Here is a 16,887-nt window from a genome sequence, read left to right as displayed (position 1 = left end):
TGGCCAAAAAAAGGTTAGGAACCACTGGGTTAGACAGAGGCACATAGAAGTAGTTAATGAATGTGTATTAAATGAATACATGGATGGATGGATGGATGGATGGATGGATGGGTGGATGGATGGATGGGTGGATGAATGGATGGATGAGCCTTGGAGCATGGAGAGATAAGGGTTGGGCCCAGGGAAGTTGCCCCACTCCCCACCCCTCCTGGCCAAGCTCCTTCTCACTTTCTACAGCAGACAGTTGGGGCTCCCCAAGAGCTCTGAAACGGAAAAGGGAGAGCCAGCTCCTCACCTCCTCAAAGGAAGAGCCCACGGAACTGAAGAGGCAGCCCTCATGTCTCCACCCGCAGAGAGAAAGCAGCTCTAGTGACAACAGTGCCATCCTAGTCTCTATCCCCTCAGAGTCACTTTGTAGGAATTCACAAAGGCCTCTGGGGGCTCCCAAGGTGCCACACTCAGGGTTTCACTCAGCCCAGTTGGAGGTAAAGAAGAACAGGGCAGGAGAAAATGGCTGAAATGCTTGTGGCTGGCACCCCCAGCTCCCACCCCACAGCCTCTAGTAAGTACCCTCAGGACCCTAGAATCTGAACCCCTGCCTAAGGCCAAACTCCAGGTCTGTCCCTGGAGGCAGCCAGATGAATCCCATGACCATACCTAAGAATAGGGCCAGCTGTGGCCTCGTGGAGGCTGCCAAAGTGCTGAGGAGTGAGAGGGGCTGCGGCCCAGAGGGGTTCTCTCTTTCCCACTCTCCATAGGTGAAGGAATCCCTCCAACTGAGGTCACGGGTGCACGGAATGCTGTCTTCACTGGAATTATCTTTCTCTAGGTCAAAAAGAGGAGGCATTTGTTTGCACTTTAATTCACGGAGCATGCTCACAGAGTATGGCCAACATCTGTGGAGTGTTTATTATGGGTCAGGTACTATTACAAACAATTATGTGTATTAATACTCATTAAATCCTCACAAAGACCCCAAGAGGTCAGCACTGCCATATGCAGAATCTGTGGCCCAGGGTCACATAATGAGGCAGAGCCAGGATCCAAAGCCAGCCAGCCTGGCTCCGGAGCCCATGATTTTAGCACTATATCGTGGGAACAAGGCAATGCCAGTGAAAGGGAGGAACCAATGTGGCTGGGCGGTTAACTGAGTGAATTTGCCCAGGAGATTCAGCTGCTAGATGCACTAGCAATGGGCTTGAACCCAGATGGCCTTAAGCCAGATCCTGTTCTCGGTCCACTTGGCCTCAGCTCCTCTCAAAGGATGGCTCACAGCCCAGAAGCTTTGGCATCACCAGGGATCACATTAGAAATGCACAGTTTCAAGGGAACACTTTGTAACCTATATATGAATGTCTCTATCTGCTGTGCTATGCACCTGAAACTAATACAAATTGGTGTTGAATGCAAAATGTAATTGAAATTTAAAAAAGAAGAAATGTACAGTTTCAGGTTTACCCAGAGTCACTGAATCAGATTCTGCATTTTAACAAGACCCCAATCTGCACATTCAAGTTTGGGAAGCACCTCAATAGGTCATACCACCTGTTGATGGAGAGTTGAAAGGTTTAGCGACCCAGGTAAGCTTCGGGATACTGGTTTCGGTTTCTCATAATGTAGTAATCTCTCTCTCTCTCTCTCTCTCCCTCCCCTCCCTCCCAAAGTTCCAAGAGGCTGGGGTATGACTGTCCTTCCGACTGAGAGGGTACCCTACTTGGTCCAAAGAGAAAATGAGTTTCTTCAGCTCCAAGGAAAGAGAAGGGTCCTGAGGGCATCCCAGGACAATTATTTGAAATCAGCCCAGGGACATCTCGGGAGTGGCAGTTCCTGTGACACCAGATAGCCTATGACTCTGAAATTCCAGCTGTTCTCTGAAGTCCTAGAATTTAAATATTGTCTATTTCTGTTTTCCTCAGCCTTAGCCTCAAAGGGTATGGTGTGTGCGTGCGCGTGCGCATGTGTGATCGGATGTATGTGCAAAAACAGAAATGAATCACCATTTTATTATAATCACATAACATGAGAAGGCATTCACAGACTTGCAAACAATGTGGGCCAGCATCAGCTCCACTCACCATTTAGAACGGGGGCTGGGAACTGGCAGCCTCCAGGCTGGATTCGGCCTGTAGATATGTTTTGTGTGCCCACTAAGTGTTGGCCTATACTGTGCTTTAATTTCTTTTATGGGCGGGGAATATGTCACATAAAAATCCAGATTTTTGGCTTCTCTTGAAAAACCAGAGTATCTAGCAACACCAGGCCTGTGTTCTAGCATGGAAACAATTAATGGAAGCCGTAATTGAAACCTCCACTTTCTCATTGCCACTGTCCCTGACACTCCCTATTGTCTCCTCAATGCCGAAACCAAGTGTCAGCCCAGCTGCTGTTTTACTTATAATAGAGTTGAGAGAAAAGCCAACCATTTCTTAGATCCATGACATGTGGACTCTTTACCCATTTATACCATCTGCAGACAGTTGAGTGTGTAATCCCTGGCTTGAATGAAAATTGGCAGAGCTCCCCTGGGATCTACATACTCCTCTAAATTTCTAAATATAACATGAAATTCTGGCTGCTTCCTGAGCCAATTTGGAGGAATAATTTATTAATGGTGTGGTGCATGGATTTTTACTGAGCTCCTCTTGTGTTTCCAGACTGGTGCTTGCCACTGTGGATAATTCAGAGGCATGGAAGAAACTGTAGTATTAGTTGAAGAAACAAGATTGAAACCTATGAAACAATTAGGGAATAATGTAACAGATGTTATGACCAAGGAAAGTTTTGTCTGGGCAGAAAGGTGTTGTGAGGTGTACCTGAAAGGATAGGTAGGATTTAGAATGCAGCATCAGGGGGAGGGGGCAGAGGGAGGATGTCTAAGGCATGGACAAGGACAGCCCATGTGTGGCTAGAGTGGAAGATTTGAGCTGGAGAAGGAGATGAGGCAGAGGGCATCTAATTGAGGAGGAGAAAGTGACCAGTAAGATGGGTAAGACAGGGGAAGTTAATGAAGAGTCATGCATGCCAAAATGAGTGGATTTGCTCGGCTGGCATGGCCCAGTGGTTGAGCATCAACCTATGAACTAGGAGGTCATAGTTCGATTTCCAGTCAGGGTACATGCCCGGGTTGTGGGCTCGACCCCCTTTGTGGAGTGTGCAGGAGGCAGCTGATCAATGATTCTCTTTCATCATTGATGTTTCTTTCTTTAAAAATATATTTCTATTGATTCAGAGAGGAAGGGAGAGGGAGAGATAGAAACATCAATGATAAGAGAGAATCATTGATTGGCCCCCTTGAGCCCTCAACCGGGCATATGCCCCTGACTGGAATCGAACCCCGGGACCCTTCAGTCCGCAGGCTGACACTTTATCCACTGAGCCAAACCAGCTAGGGCTCATCATTGATGTTTCTATATCTGTCTCCCTCTCTCTTCCTCTCTGAAATCAATATATATTTAATGATTGGATTTGGGGTAAACCTGAACCTGGAAATAAACAGGGAATCAGCTGTTATTCCAGTCACACTGACTCTGTCTCTTCCCAGAATGTCCTGACTCTAATGCTTTGGCCAGCCTACTTGTTCTCATCCTCTGTGACTTGGCTCAGACCCTAGGCCTCTGGGACAGCTTCCTGGGAGGAGTGAGGCACCCTGCCTTTGTGCCCCTATGGCACCCCAGGCATGAGCTCTGAGTGCTGCCTGGAAGAAGAGGTTTTGTAATTTGGGGATTTACCCATCTGACCACACCTAATTATAAACCCCTGGAAGGGGTTACTGTGTCTTTCTTCACTGGGACTCCAAAGCCTTCAACAGTGTTTGGCACTTACCAAGTACTCAGCATGTTTCTGAATGAGCAAATGAATGAATGAACTAGAGCGGTGGTCGGCAAACTCATTAGTCAACAGAGCCAAATATCAACAGTACAATGATTGAAATTTCTTTTGAGAGCCAAATTTTTTAAACTTAAACTTCTTCTAACGCCACTTCTTCAAAATAGACTCGCCCAGGCCATGGTATTTTGTGGAAGAGCTACACTCAAGGGGCCAAAGAGCCGCATGTGGCTTGTGAGCCACAGTTTGCCAACCAGGGAACTAGAGCATTGCTGTCGTAGTTCAAGCAAGAGGTGATAAGGTGGACGAGGGGAGGATCTGTCAGTATGGAAAACATTTCAAGGAAAGAAACTGGTAGGATTTGGTGCCAAGTTGACTGGTGGCCAAACAGTCTAGAGGAACTCAAATTAAGGTATGAAAGGACATCCTGACAGCTAGAAACGTTGGGACTGGGAGCGGGAGACGATTTCATTCCTGCATCTGCAGAGCAAAAGGTTCTCTGAGACACGGGTGCCCTGTACCTGCTGTTTACCTGAGCTGTCCTTTTTGGTCTTGGTCTTTTTGCTTCTCCTGGAACTCCAGCCATTTCAGGATCAAGGAAATGAAGGGCAAAAGGGGGAAAAATAGAGATGAAATTCTCATTTTAAATCTTGTTTCTGGTTATATTTTTCCTGATGCAAAAGCTTTAGAGGCAGATATAAGCTGTGGCTCTATTGGGTGAGTGTGACACATATTAAAATACCAGAAGGAAAACTAAGGAAGGGGGAGGTGGGGTAGGGTGGGGTGGGGGGTGGGGAGCAGACCCATGCTGCTGATTTGGCTGAGGAGGAGTGGGTGTGGCTCCATCTGTTGGGTCCTGTGTCTCAGCCATTTATGTCATTTGCTGTAAGCTGCATATTGTTGCCAACATACAAAAACTGATACAATTGCAACCAGACTAGAGAGTCTGCCTGAATGAGGAGAAAAGTCACCCCCAGGGCTTCATTCTGGGGAATTAAGGAGAAGAAACTAAATGACTGTACAAAGCCATTATTGAGAAAACAGCAGAGCAAAAATTAACTTCTCCCTGCTTCTCACATCCCTTTGATCTGTTTTTACATGACAGCCCAGACTGGGTTGCCATACCTTCCTGGCTGGTCTCTCTACACCTATTCTCCCTCTCTTCATATCAACTGTCACTGCAACAGCCAGCATGACCTTTTCACCATGTAAACTGGGTCATGTTACCTCCCAGTTAAAAATGGTGCTAAGGCTCTCATTACACTCAAAGTCTAAATTCATTTGCATGGCTTCCCAGGTCCTGCCTGGTTTGGTCCCTGCCCGCTTTTACTAATGCCCTTCTACTCCCACTCCTCTTCCCACACTGGGCTTCCTTCCCTTTCTCTAAACTCATCACACTTCTTCCTCAGGATGAAGTGTCAGTCTTACACTCATTTGTTTCCTTAACCTGTACAACGTTTTCTGCCCTTCATCTGGCTAGTGCCCAAATAAAGGTTTTAATCTCCTCTGGCCTTCTGGAAATATTCAAAACTCTCTGTGCTAGAGATTGCCAACAGGCCTCCAGGATTTCTTCTTCCCTTCTCCCTGGGGGGCAAGAATCTAATTCTGTATTGGGCACATGCAGAATAGAGAATGCATTTCCCAGCCTCCCTTGCAGCTGAGTATGGTCATGTGACTGAATTGTGGCCTATGAACATAAACAGAAGCCGTCCTTCAAATAGTAATTTTAAAATTTTTTAACATTTTGAGACAAAAAGTTACATCAACATATCTTGTTCTATTAGAGTCCAGCACTCCCTAGCTCAGCAGTATGACACCTTATTCAGAAATTTTAAAAAAATTATTTAGGTGACACTTGATTCAGAAATTTCTTAATTATAGATTTCTATATGATATGCAGGATGGCAACCCAGTAGAAATTTTTTAACAGTGGGCAACTAACAATTTTTCTTTCTGTTAATATTTTTCTACTTCTAGCCCAAGACAGCCTTAATAATACAAGTTAATATTTATTGAGAGTTTATTTAAATCTGCCTCTAAATCTGCTGAGGAGTGTGTCAAGCACTTCATGCGTTGGGGCTCACTTGATCCTGACAATATCAGGATGCGGTTGGAACTATCATAATTTCCATTGTGCAGATCTGAAAACTGGCCCCAGAGCATTCAGCAATGTGCCCACGGGTTCACAGTCAGAGCAGTGACTTGGGCCCAGCTCTGTGTGAGCTCTTACCCACTCTGAGAGATTATCTTCTCGGACTCTGTTGGTTTTCAGTTTACTAACGACACTCTGAAAGAAAACTGCCTTTTTGTTGTTCTGTGTCTGAACTGCTAGTCCCTGTTGTGACAAAAATCTCTTCTTTGATAACTTTGTTTTTCTCTTCTGGTGATCGTTACAATTTATTTCTGTCCTCCCTTTTTTAAAAAAAACCACAAATCAAGTTCACTAGGGCCCTAGATCCCACTTAATCTTTGATCTCTGCTTATAGTGCCCAGTGGAGTAAGTATTCTCAACTCCTGTCTCTCTCATGCCAACCAGTCTTAAGACTCAAACTTTATGTCATTTACACATACATGGACATTTCCTCAGGCATGGAAAAAATAGGCCTGTACAATGGAGCTTTCAAGGACAGACTATACATTGAAAAAGTGACCATAGAAGATTTATAAAGTCCAATTGGAGGCCAGGTGAGTAGGTCAAGGAACCCAAGAAGCAGACAGTGTTTTAAACAATGTTTTGTTTATTTCTCTGTAGGACTAGGAACTGGATTAGAAATTAGGTTTTACTTTTTTACCGGTGTTACTAACTTATTCTTATTATTGGAGAGTTACTGTTCTTTTTTTTTTTTTAATCCTCACCTGGGCATATGTTTATTGATTTTTAGAGAGAGGGGAAGGAGGGAGGAGAGAAAGAGAGAGAGAGAGAAAGAGGGAGAGAGGGAGAGAGGGAGAGAGGGAGAGAGGAGAGAGAGAGAGAGAGAGAGAGAGAGAGAGAGAGAGAGAGAGAGAGAGAGAAATATTCATCAGTTGCCTCTTGTATGCACCCTGACCAGGGATCAAACCTGCAACCTTTTGGTGTGCGGGATGACACGGCAAGCAACTGAACTACCTGGCCAGGGCACTTTTTATTTTTTATAAGATTCCTCCTCTATAGTCAAGCCTACGATGCTTGCCATGTGGAGAAAGAAGATATGGCAAAGAGAACTGGGAAAAGGTTACCCTGAGTTAGGGATAACACTGGGTCCTGAGTGGCAGGATTTCATGCCCCTCCCTGTGCTCATTAACCAAGTTACTTGGTTTTTGGATCTCAGAGCCCAGGCCATCTGGGCTGCAGGAAGGGATGTCAGGCTGGCCTGATTTAAGTCATGTACCTGAACCGGTTGTGCTGGTGCAAGTCAGCAAAAATCTGAGAGAGGGCCTCACTCTCCCCCTTGGCCATCAACTGCATGAGGCTCTCGCTGGGCTGGGAGGCTTGAGGTTTCTTCTGTACTAACTGGATGGAAGGAAAAAAAAAAAAAAAGCAAAGCCAGATGGTTAAGACCTGAGAGTCTCTGTGTTTTCCTAATATCATGATCCAAACCCTAAAGTGTTAGAACTCAAACGGTTCCATTGGGTGGCCATGTCATGTCAGGGGTTCAGAGAGGCAATTCTGAGGCCATATCTGCTTATACACCCTGTATTGTTATAAAGATCCTTTGGTGCCCAAAGGATAACACTGTCATTGAATACTTTGGACATAATTTAGTAGATCACCTATTCTCATTAATATACCTTAATGTTATCAATAGCCTATTCAGATAAGCTTTAATAAAGCTTATGCTACCTGGTTTTATATTTAAATGTAGGGAAATAAAATATTTATTGTAGGGATTTAATGCATGCTTTAAAAATCGACTTCTATAAGAAAAGTCGGATATTGAGCTGCTTTTTACACCTGACTAAAACTGCCTTCTTTCCTGTTGCTGCAATACCCAACGGTGTTCCAGAAGTACAAGCTGCTCACAGTCATTCATTCATTCTTCACTGAGTGCCAACTAGGTGCCAGGCACTGGGGATAAAGCCGTGAAGAAGACAGATAAAAATCCCTGCATTCATGGAGTTTATGCTGCAGCTCAAGTCAGTCTTACATCACACTCTAAGGCCTGGGGCCAAAAGGCCCTCGTGGCTTCACTGGTGAATTTTATTAAATACTAGTTAAAGGAGTAATAATACCAAGTCTTCATAAGCTCTGAAAATAGAGGAGGAGGAAACACTTCCCAAATCATTCAATGAGGCTAGTATTATCCTAATACCAAAGCCAGGATATCACGAGAAAGCTATAGACCAATATTTCTAATGAACGTAGATGCAAAATCCTTAACAAAATGCTAGCAAACCGAATCATAGAACATATAAAAGGGAGTATACATACACACCATGACTAAGTGGAATTTACTGCAGGAATACAAAGTTGATTTAACATTTAAAAATCAATGAATATAATACACTATTCTAATAGAATAAAGGGAAAACCACATGACCATCTCAAAAGATGCAGAAAAAGACATTTGAAAAAATGTAATACCCATTTATGATAAAAACTCTCAATAAACAAGGAATAAAAGGGAATTCCTGCGCCGCACCGGCATGGCCAACGGTGACCGAGTGGGGGTGGTGAAAGGCTTAGAAAAGACAGACAAGACTAGGTATTGACACAAGACTAGGCATACAGATTAATTAAACAGAATTGAGAATCCAGAAATAAATCCTTACATTTACTTTCAATTAATTTTTGACAAGAGTGCAAGACAATTCAATGGAGGAAAGGATAATTTTTCAACAAATGGTGCTGGGTAAATTGTACATCCACATGTGAAAACACAAATACTTAGACCCTTTCCCACACCATACACAAATAGTAATGCAAAAGGGATCATAGACTTAACTGTAAGAGCTAAATGTATAAACTTCTAGAAGAAAACATAGGATAAAATACTTGTGACTTTGGGTTGAACAAAAAAAGTCTTAGCTACAACACCAAAAAGCCCGATCTATAAAAGAAAAAAATTGATAAATTGCACTTCATCAAAATTAAAAACTTTTATGTGCCGGGGGTGGGAATGGCTGGGGAGAGGTCAATGGGGGAAAAGGAGACATATGTAATATTTTAAACAATAAATAATTGAAACAAAAACTTTTTCTCCACAAACGCCACCATTAAGAAAATAAAAAGACCCTTGTCGGTTTTCCCAGTGGTTAGAGCATTGGCCTGTGGACTGAAGGGTCCCGGGTTTGATTCCAGTCAAGGGCACGTACCTCGGCTGCAAGCTCCTCCCCAGCCAGGGGCCTGGTCATGGTTCGTGCAGGAGGCAACCAATTGATGTGTTTCTCCCACATCGTTATTTCTCTCTATCTTTCCCTATCTTTTCCACTCTCTCTAAAATCAATGGAAAAATATCCTTGAGTGAGGATTAAAAAAAGGAAAATAAAAAGACAATTCACACACTGGGAGAAAATATTTGCAAATCATATATCAAATAAAGGACTTATATTCAGAATATACAAAAAATTATACCAATTCAAGAAGATAAAACTCAATTTAGAAATGGGGTTTTCAACAAAAGACTCGAATAGACATTTCACCAAAGAAGGCTTGAGCTCCTCCTCCGCCATCGTGGTGTGTTCAGTTGATTCTCCTTCGCCATGTCTTCTCACAGGACTTTCAGGATCGAGAGGTTCCTGGCCAAGAAACAAGCAGAATCAGCCCATTTCCCAATGTGTTCGGATGAAAACTGGTAGTAAAATCAGGTACAACTCCAAGAGGAGATATTGGAGAAAAACCAAACTGGGTCTATAAGAAATCGTACATGAGAGATGGCTCACATATTTATGTGGCATCCAGGTTACCTGCACCTTTAAATAACTGAAAAGATAACTACTGTCTGGACAGTTGGACATTTTAATTGGGAATTTATTGGAACAATATTTCTCTGTTGATTTTTTTCTTCAGTAGTAGGTTGGTTCAGTAATAAATGAGACTTAAAAAAAAAGACTTGAATAGACATTTCACCAAATAACTAATAAGCCCATGAAAAGGTACTCAACATCATTAGCCATTGAGGAAATCCAAAGTGAAACCATTACATATCCGTAGAATGGCTTTAACAAAAAAGACAGACAAAATACTAGTGTTGGTGAGAATGTGGAGAAACTGAAACCCTCATGCATTGCTGGTAGGAATATAAAATGGTACAGCCACTCTGGAAAACAGTTTGCCAGTTGTTGTGTTTTTTTTAATTTAAAGGTAAAGTTAGCATATGACCCAGCAATTTCATCCCTTGGAGTTGAACCATAACAAATGAAAACTATGTCTATAGAGAAACTTGTACATAAATGTTCATAGTAGCATTATTCATAACAGCCTGAAACTGGAAACAATCCAAACATCCATCAACTGGTGAATAGATAAACAAAATGTGGCAAATCTATACAATGGAATACTATTCAGCAATTGAAAAGAATGAATTAGTTCTAGCTGGTGTGGCTCAGTTGGTTGGAGTGTCGTCTTGTACAACAAAAAGTGGCGGGTTTGCCCTAATTGGTTTGGCTCAGTGGATAGAGCGTTGGCCTGCAGATTGAAGGGTCCCGGGTTCGATTCTGGTCAGGGGCATGTGTCTTGGTTGCAGGCACATCCCCAGTTGGCAGTGTGCAGGAGACAGCTGATAGGTGTTTCCCTCTCATCAATGTTTCTAACTCTCTATCCCTCTCCCTTCCTCTCTGTAAAAAATCAATAAAATGTATTTTAAAAAATAGTGGCGGGTTCGATTCCCGGCCGAGATAGCATGCAACAAATTGATGTCACTCACATCGATACTCTCTCTCTCTCCCTTTTTCCCTTCTTCTCTCAAAGAGCAATTTTTTTTAAAAAAGGAATGAATTACTGATGGTTTGTGACTCTGATATGGAGGAACCTGAAAAAATTATGCTGACTAAAAGAAGCCAGATACAAGACTGTTGTAGGATTTTGTTTATATGAAATGTCTAACAAATATCCTATATAATAAAAGGCTAATATTCAAATTGACCGAACAGTGGAATGGCTGGTGGCTGTGATGCGCACTGACCACCTGGGGGTAGACGCTCAATGCAGGAGCTGCCCCTGGTGGTCAGTGAGCACAGCTGGCCAGCACAGAGGCGGCGGGAGCCTCTCCCGCCACCAGGACAGCACTAAGGACCCCTCAGGGGATGGATATCCCTTGAGGGGTCCCAGATTACGAGAGGGCACAGGCCGGGCTGAGGGGACCTCCCCCACCACCAGTGCATGAATGTCATGCACCAGGCCTCTAGTGAATTTAGAGAGACTGAAAACAGATCAATGGCTGCCTAGGGCAGGAAATAGGAACAGAGAGTGACTTTAAATGGGCACAAGGGAATTTTTTATGGTGATGGAAATATTTTAAAACTGGGTTGTGGTGATGGTTACACAATCCTATACATTTATTGAAAGTGTTGAACTGTATACTTACAATGGGCAAATCTTACATTATACCTCAATTAAAGGCAGGGATTGCCTTCATAGGGTGCTTACTCACATCCCAGCTCACCTAAGCTCTACCCCTCAGCTCTGGCCTTGGCTGGAGGTGGCAATGGTGCCCACTGACCTTAGAGTCTCCTGAGAGGCTGCAGCTGCTCTTGGGCACCAGACAGTGAGTGATAAGAATCCTAGGGTCTTTGGTGGTGATGGACAGGCCCTTCTGCAGAATTTGAACTAGTCGGATCCAGAAGTGGAAGACAGTCTCAGGATGGTCAGAGTGGAGTCTTAGATAGTAGATCTTCTCTGTGACCGTCCTCAACCGCAGGATGCGTTGAAGCTGGTCACAGACTTGGAGCTCCACGAACTTCAATGGGAGTATCCTAAAGGCATGAAGGAAGACACACATTGACAACCCCATTGCTTCGATCCAACCCTGTCTTCATTAAAATGAGGAGTGTCACTGGGCCGGTGTGGGCTCAGTGGTTGAACATCGACCTATGAACCAGGAGGTCACAGTTCGATTCCTGGTTGGGGCACATGCCTGGGTTGTGGACTCGATCCCCAAAGGGGGCATGCAGGAGGCAGTCAATCAATGATTCTCTCTCATCATTAATGTTTCTACCTCTCCCTCTCTCCCTCTCTGAAATAAACAAATAATACATTTTTTTTTTTTAAATGAGGAGTATCTCCTTCAGGACTCAGGCTTTTGGGGGTGGGAATAGGGCTCAAACTTTGGGGAGGTCATGTTCACCTCGAGAGCTTGTTTAGCATGCAGACATCTGAAGATACCCCTCAGATTCAGTAGGTCTGGGTGTGTCCTTGGAATCTGCATTTTAACCTCCACCCATCCTGCCAGGATTTTCATGCTGGTGTCCCAGGATCCTGCTTGAGAGAGACAGCCCAGGAGTAGCTGGGGTCACAGGGTTTTTCCATTTCCTTCTTGATAGCACAAAGGGAGCTACTCTCTGCCACAAAGTTGGCCCCACTGTCCAGCTTGTCCAGTCATTGACCCTATTGCCTCAATTACTCTTCCCAAAGGTGCTAAGGTTCAGGGAGCTGGCTTTGGGTTGAATAGTGGTCAGCTAGGGCTGGGCTGTGCTTGCTATAGGTACACTAAAACATAATGAAGGTGTTTATCACTGAGGCAACATGGAGAAATGAAGGGTTTATCTGGATTTCTAAGAATATCTAGAGACTCTTTTGTTGTTGTTGTTAATCCTCACTTGAGGATATTTTTTCTTTGATTTTTAGAGATAGTGGAAGAGAGAGGGAAAGACAGAGAGAAATATCGATGTGAGAGATACACATTGATTGGTTGCCTCCTGCATGCACCCCGACCAGGGCCCAGACTGGGAAGGAGCCTGCAACCGAGGTACGTGCCCTCGACTGGAATCGAACTCAGGACTGTTTGGTCCACAGGCTGATGCTCTATCCACGGAGCCAAACTGGCTAGGGCTAGAGATTCTTGAATATCCTACAGAGTACTTGAAGAGGCTCAAACATTAAAAAGGGCTGTTTCTGCCCAGCCAGTGTGGCTCAGTGGCTGAGCATCGATTCTTGCTCAGGGCACATGCCTGGGTTGCTGGCTCGATGCCCAGTGTGGGGCCTGCAGGAGGCAGCCAATCAATGATTCTCTCTCATCATTGTTGTTTCTCTCTCTCCCTCTCCCTTCCTCTCTCTGAAATCAATTAAAAAAAATTTTTTTTTAAAGGGCTGTTTCATCCTAGACAAGCATGATGTGAGTATATATTACAGTTTTCATGACACTTAGTTCCACTCATTTTACTGGTAGGAAAACGAAGGTTCATCAAGTAACTTATGACTCAAACAGTATATGAGTCTCTTTAATTGCATGCCAGGGACTAGATACAGGGGTGGGCAAACTTTTTGACTCGAGGGCCACAATGGGTTCTTAAACTGGATTGGAGGGCCGGAACAAAAGCATGGATGGAGTGTTTGTGTGAACTAATATAAATTCAAAGTAAAGGAGCGGAGGGGAGAGCAAGAGAACCGGATAGAACAGCCGGATCCGGCCCGCGGGCCGTAGTTTGCCCAAGGCTGGTAGAACCTGCAGCTCCCAACCTGTGCTCCATCAGCCGGATCTTACTGCTTTCTTGCCCCTTGGCAGAGAGATTGCCTAAGAATTCAGGGGGGTGAGTGCAGTGAGAAGGAACGTGAGCATGTAGATTGGCCCCTCATTCCTGCCACACAATGCCTCCCTTTACCCCATCTGACCAAGATGCTTGTAGTGCACCCACTGTCTTAGGTTACTGCTGTCTGAAAAAATGAATGTCGCTGCTAATGACTTCTCTGCTTTCTCCCACCTTGAGTTTAGTGTCAAAGCAGCCTTTGCTCTGAGTCCACCCCCTTCCTCCGCTTGTCCTTCACTCCCACTGGTGTTGCTTACCTCTTCAGGATTATGTTTGGGGCTGTAGATGGTCTGTTCCATGTCTGGCTCTGCCCCCGGTGCCATTTGACACGGGCCATGAGGAGGATGTTGGGAAGGGGCAGGCAGGGCACGGAGGAGGTCACCCCGAGGGCCATGGTGTAGGAGGCTTTGTAGATGTCGATCCAGTTCCTGCCCTTTTTGACCTGCAAAGCAGCCCCATGGGCACAGCCTGAGATTTGGCAGAAGGAGCAGCACGTTTCAGCTGAGAGTTTCTCAACTTTGGCAATACTCACATTGCGGGCAGGATAATTCTTTGTTTGGGGGAGGGGCTGCCCTGTGTACTGCAGGGTGTTTAGCAGCATCCTCCGCCTCCACTTACTAGATGCCAGTAGCACAGCCCCCCACCCCCGCCCAAGTAGTGACAACCAAAAACGTCTCCAGACGCAGCCAAACGTCCCCTGGTTTTAGAAGGCAAATCATTGCCAGGTGGGAACCACTGTTTTAAACCTATATTGGATAAACAAATGTAATTGTATTTACACTATCTACTGTTAGCACCTGCCCACAAGAACTAGAACCCAGGAGTTCCCTGGCATGTGTCACATTTCTGTGAATCCTCCCTAGACTGTTTCCTGGCTTTTCTTTGGAAAACGTCCTTTGGCCCTTCTTTGAGGGGCCCTGTAGTCTCCTGCACTTTCCCTGCTCTGTAAGGTTCCTGGTAATTCCCAGGCACTGAGAAGAGAGCCCAGGCCGGAAATAAAAATGCACCGAGTGCCCCTTGTACCGAGGCCTTGGCCTCCTGTGTGTGCATATAATCCTCATGTCAGTCGACCCCTTTGACATTAGAGGACCCTGGGATTCAGGGTTGCAGGTCATTTGCACAGTGATGCTTCCTGGACTGCACTCTAAGCCCAGGTCTCTCTGGGGCCCAGCTTTTGTTCTCTCATCAATCAGCATTTCTGTTCCACACTTTCAAAGGGCATCTTATTTCACTGCCTCTTTGATCGTCTGCTTTGGGCTTCCTGGAGGAAGAAATAAATTGGGGGATTCAGATACCAGATCCTCCACTCAGCGCAGAGAACGCCTGGCCTCTCTGCCCCGGGGATGACAACTGACTGCAGGAGAAGCCCTGTCTGGGGCTCTGCAAAGTCAGGGTCAAGTGGGGGTGGCCTTGTATTCCAGGCCCACTGACCGCTCCTGCCCCAGCTCTCACTCCACTCCATTTCCAGAGACAGACTCTCCTGGCCACCTCTTGGGAACAGGTTTAGGAGGATCGAGGAGTGCCCTCTGAGTGACTCCGGAGTACCTGGACAAAGTTGCTTTCAAACACCACGGAGTCAGGAAACAGGTTGAATTCTGGAGAGTGAACCATCTGGCAGAGCAGTCCCTCCTCCACACCCAGGCCCACTCCAGGGGTTGGTTCTCCATCCACAGGCAAGAGGCCCCTGAATTCTTCCCAGGCATTCAGGGAAGAGAAAGTTGGATAGGATCTTGTGACTTTTACTGTTTTTGATTTCCACCAAGTCTTTCTAGGTGGAACTGATGACAACATTTCTGCACATGCTCAGGGGCTTGCTGCACATTTGTCCTGGGACCTCTCTCTGTTCTTCTGGCCTTGGGCAGCAGGCCAAGGCCTGGGACCACCAATCAGCTCACAATGATGAATGGATGACATCATGAAAAACCAGGGCAAGCCTGCAGGAAAGGGAAATGCAGAGGAGCCGTCCTCTTCCTCCAGAGTGCTTTGCTGGCTGGTTTATGCTCTGACATTCTCCAGCCCTTCTTGGAACCCTGAGGACACGGCTCCTCCAGAGCTTGCTTGAGAAGGAAGTGAGCCAGGCAGAAGTTGGAAAGCTCCTTCCACTGCTCAGAGGGAAATACCTTTCAACCCTCCCTCACTCTTAATGCAACCCACCTGCCAAAGAGTTTTAAGGGCTGTTTCTGTAAAACCCAGCCTTCGCATGCTTTACATGATGTGGGCCCCCACACGCCCTGGTGTATCTGCAGTAGCCTTTTCTGGTTATGGAGGGAGTTGTTGGTGCCTCTCTGTGCTCTGCTATGGCTGGCTGGTTACTTCTGCAGGCCTAGGTCCCTTAGGAGGTCAAATTGAAGGAGCAGTAGAAGTCATTAGTTTCTTACCCAGAGGCTGGCTTTGGGAGGGTGCCAGCTGGGAGGAATAGAACCCTGATGAGCAGCTCTGCGGGATCAACAAGCCATTCCCCCTCTCAGAATGACAGTGTTCCTCAGTCCTAGGCCAGAGGAAGAAAGAGCCCAAGTCCTGGGGTGGCTAGGTCAGGGGCAAAGAACCAAGCTGACTGACCACTATTCAAGTCTATCTCAGGGAGAAATGGTACTCCAATTTGGACAAAATTTCAGGATGTATTAAATAATGCATTTACCATCAAGATCAAACGTGATCAATTCAGAAAAGCAATTGACAACCAATAGATGCAATGTACAAGCTTTAAGATTTATTTTGTATTTCATTATTAAGTCATCTGATTCTGTCAGCCCCTCACTTGGTCAGGGGCTGATATATATTTTTAAATATATTTTTATTTAAATATATATTTAAAAAATATATTTTTGCTGATTTCAGAGAGTAAGAGAGAGTTAGAAACATTAATGATGAGAGAGAATCATTGATTGGCTGCCTCCTGCACACCCCCTACTGGGGATCGAGCCCACAACCCAGGCATGTGCCCTTGACCAGAATCTAACCCAGGACCCTTCAGTCTGCAGGCTGATGCTTTATCCCCTGAGCCAAACAGGCTAGGGCAGTCATTTCTATTGTGCTCCTGCTCAAGCACCTGTACTAGCTCCCTGGTAGGTAAAGCAATTTCTGCACTCGTTCCTCATTTTTTGTTGTTGACCATGTGGGGAAATGTCCTCCATGGTAACATTCGCTAAGGATGGGGCAGAGACTACATCCTGTGGTTTACATTTCCCTAGAAACACACAGTACAAAAAGTGATGGCAATACACTGATATGATGCTTTTCACAGTTAAAGCTTACCCACAACAGTAAAGCTTATTGGCGTAGATATGTGATTTAGATATATTTGGCCATTGAACATTCAAAAGTCCTCTGCCATTGGGAAAATGTCTCTCTCCCTTTTCCATATAATCCTATCAAACCCACTTTGCAGTGTGTGGAGGAAGG

At 45.1% G+C, this 16,887-nt stretch overlaps 1 protein-coding gene and 1 pseudogene across 2 annotated transcripts; one reads left to right on the top strand and one right to left on the bottom strand.

Moving 5' to 3' along the window:
* Window positions 1–231: 231 nt before the first annotated feature.
* GARIN1B (golgi associated RAB2 interactor 1B) lies at window positions 232–15,276 on the bottom strand (the record flags this gene model as incomplete). The annotated part of the gene is made up of 7 exons (XM_080665157.1): window positions 232–263; window positions 658–825; window positions 4,358–4,395; window positions 7,194–7,311; window positions 11,459–11,715; window positions 13,743–13,927; window positions 15,031–15,276. The coding sequence occupies 7 exons, from the start codon at window positions 15,274–15,276 to the stop codon at window positions 232–234; spliced, it is 1,044 nt and encodes a 347-aa protein (XP_080521283.1).
* Window positions 9,505–9,658, top strand: LOC308246127 (large ribosomal subunit protein eL39-like; annotated as a pseudogene). The gene has a single exon. The product of its transcript is annotated as a large ribosomal subunit protein eL39-like (transcript).
* Window positions 15,277–16,887: the final 1,611 nt, after the last annotated feature.

Source organism: Plecotus auritus, assembly GCF_963455305.1.
Source record: "Plecotus auritus genome assembly, chromosome: 4".
Taxonomy (NCBI): Eukaryota; Metazoa; Chordata; class Mammalia; order Chiroptera; family Vespertilionidae; genus Plecotus; species Plecotus auritus.
This window is presented reverse-complemented; position numbering and strand designations above follow the sequence as displayed.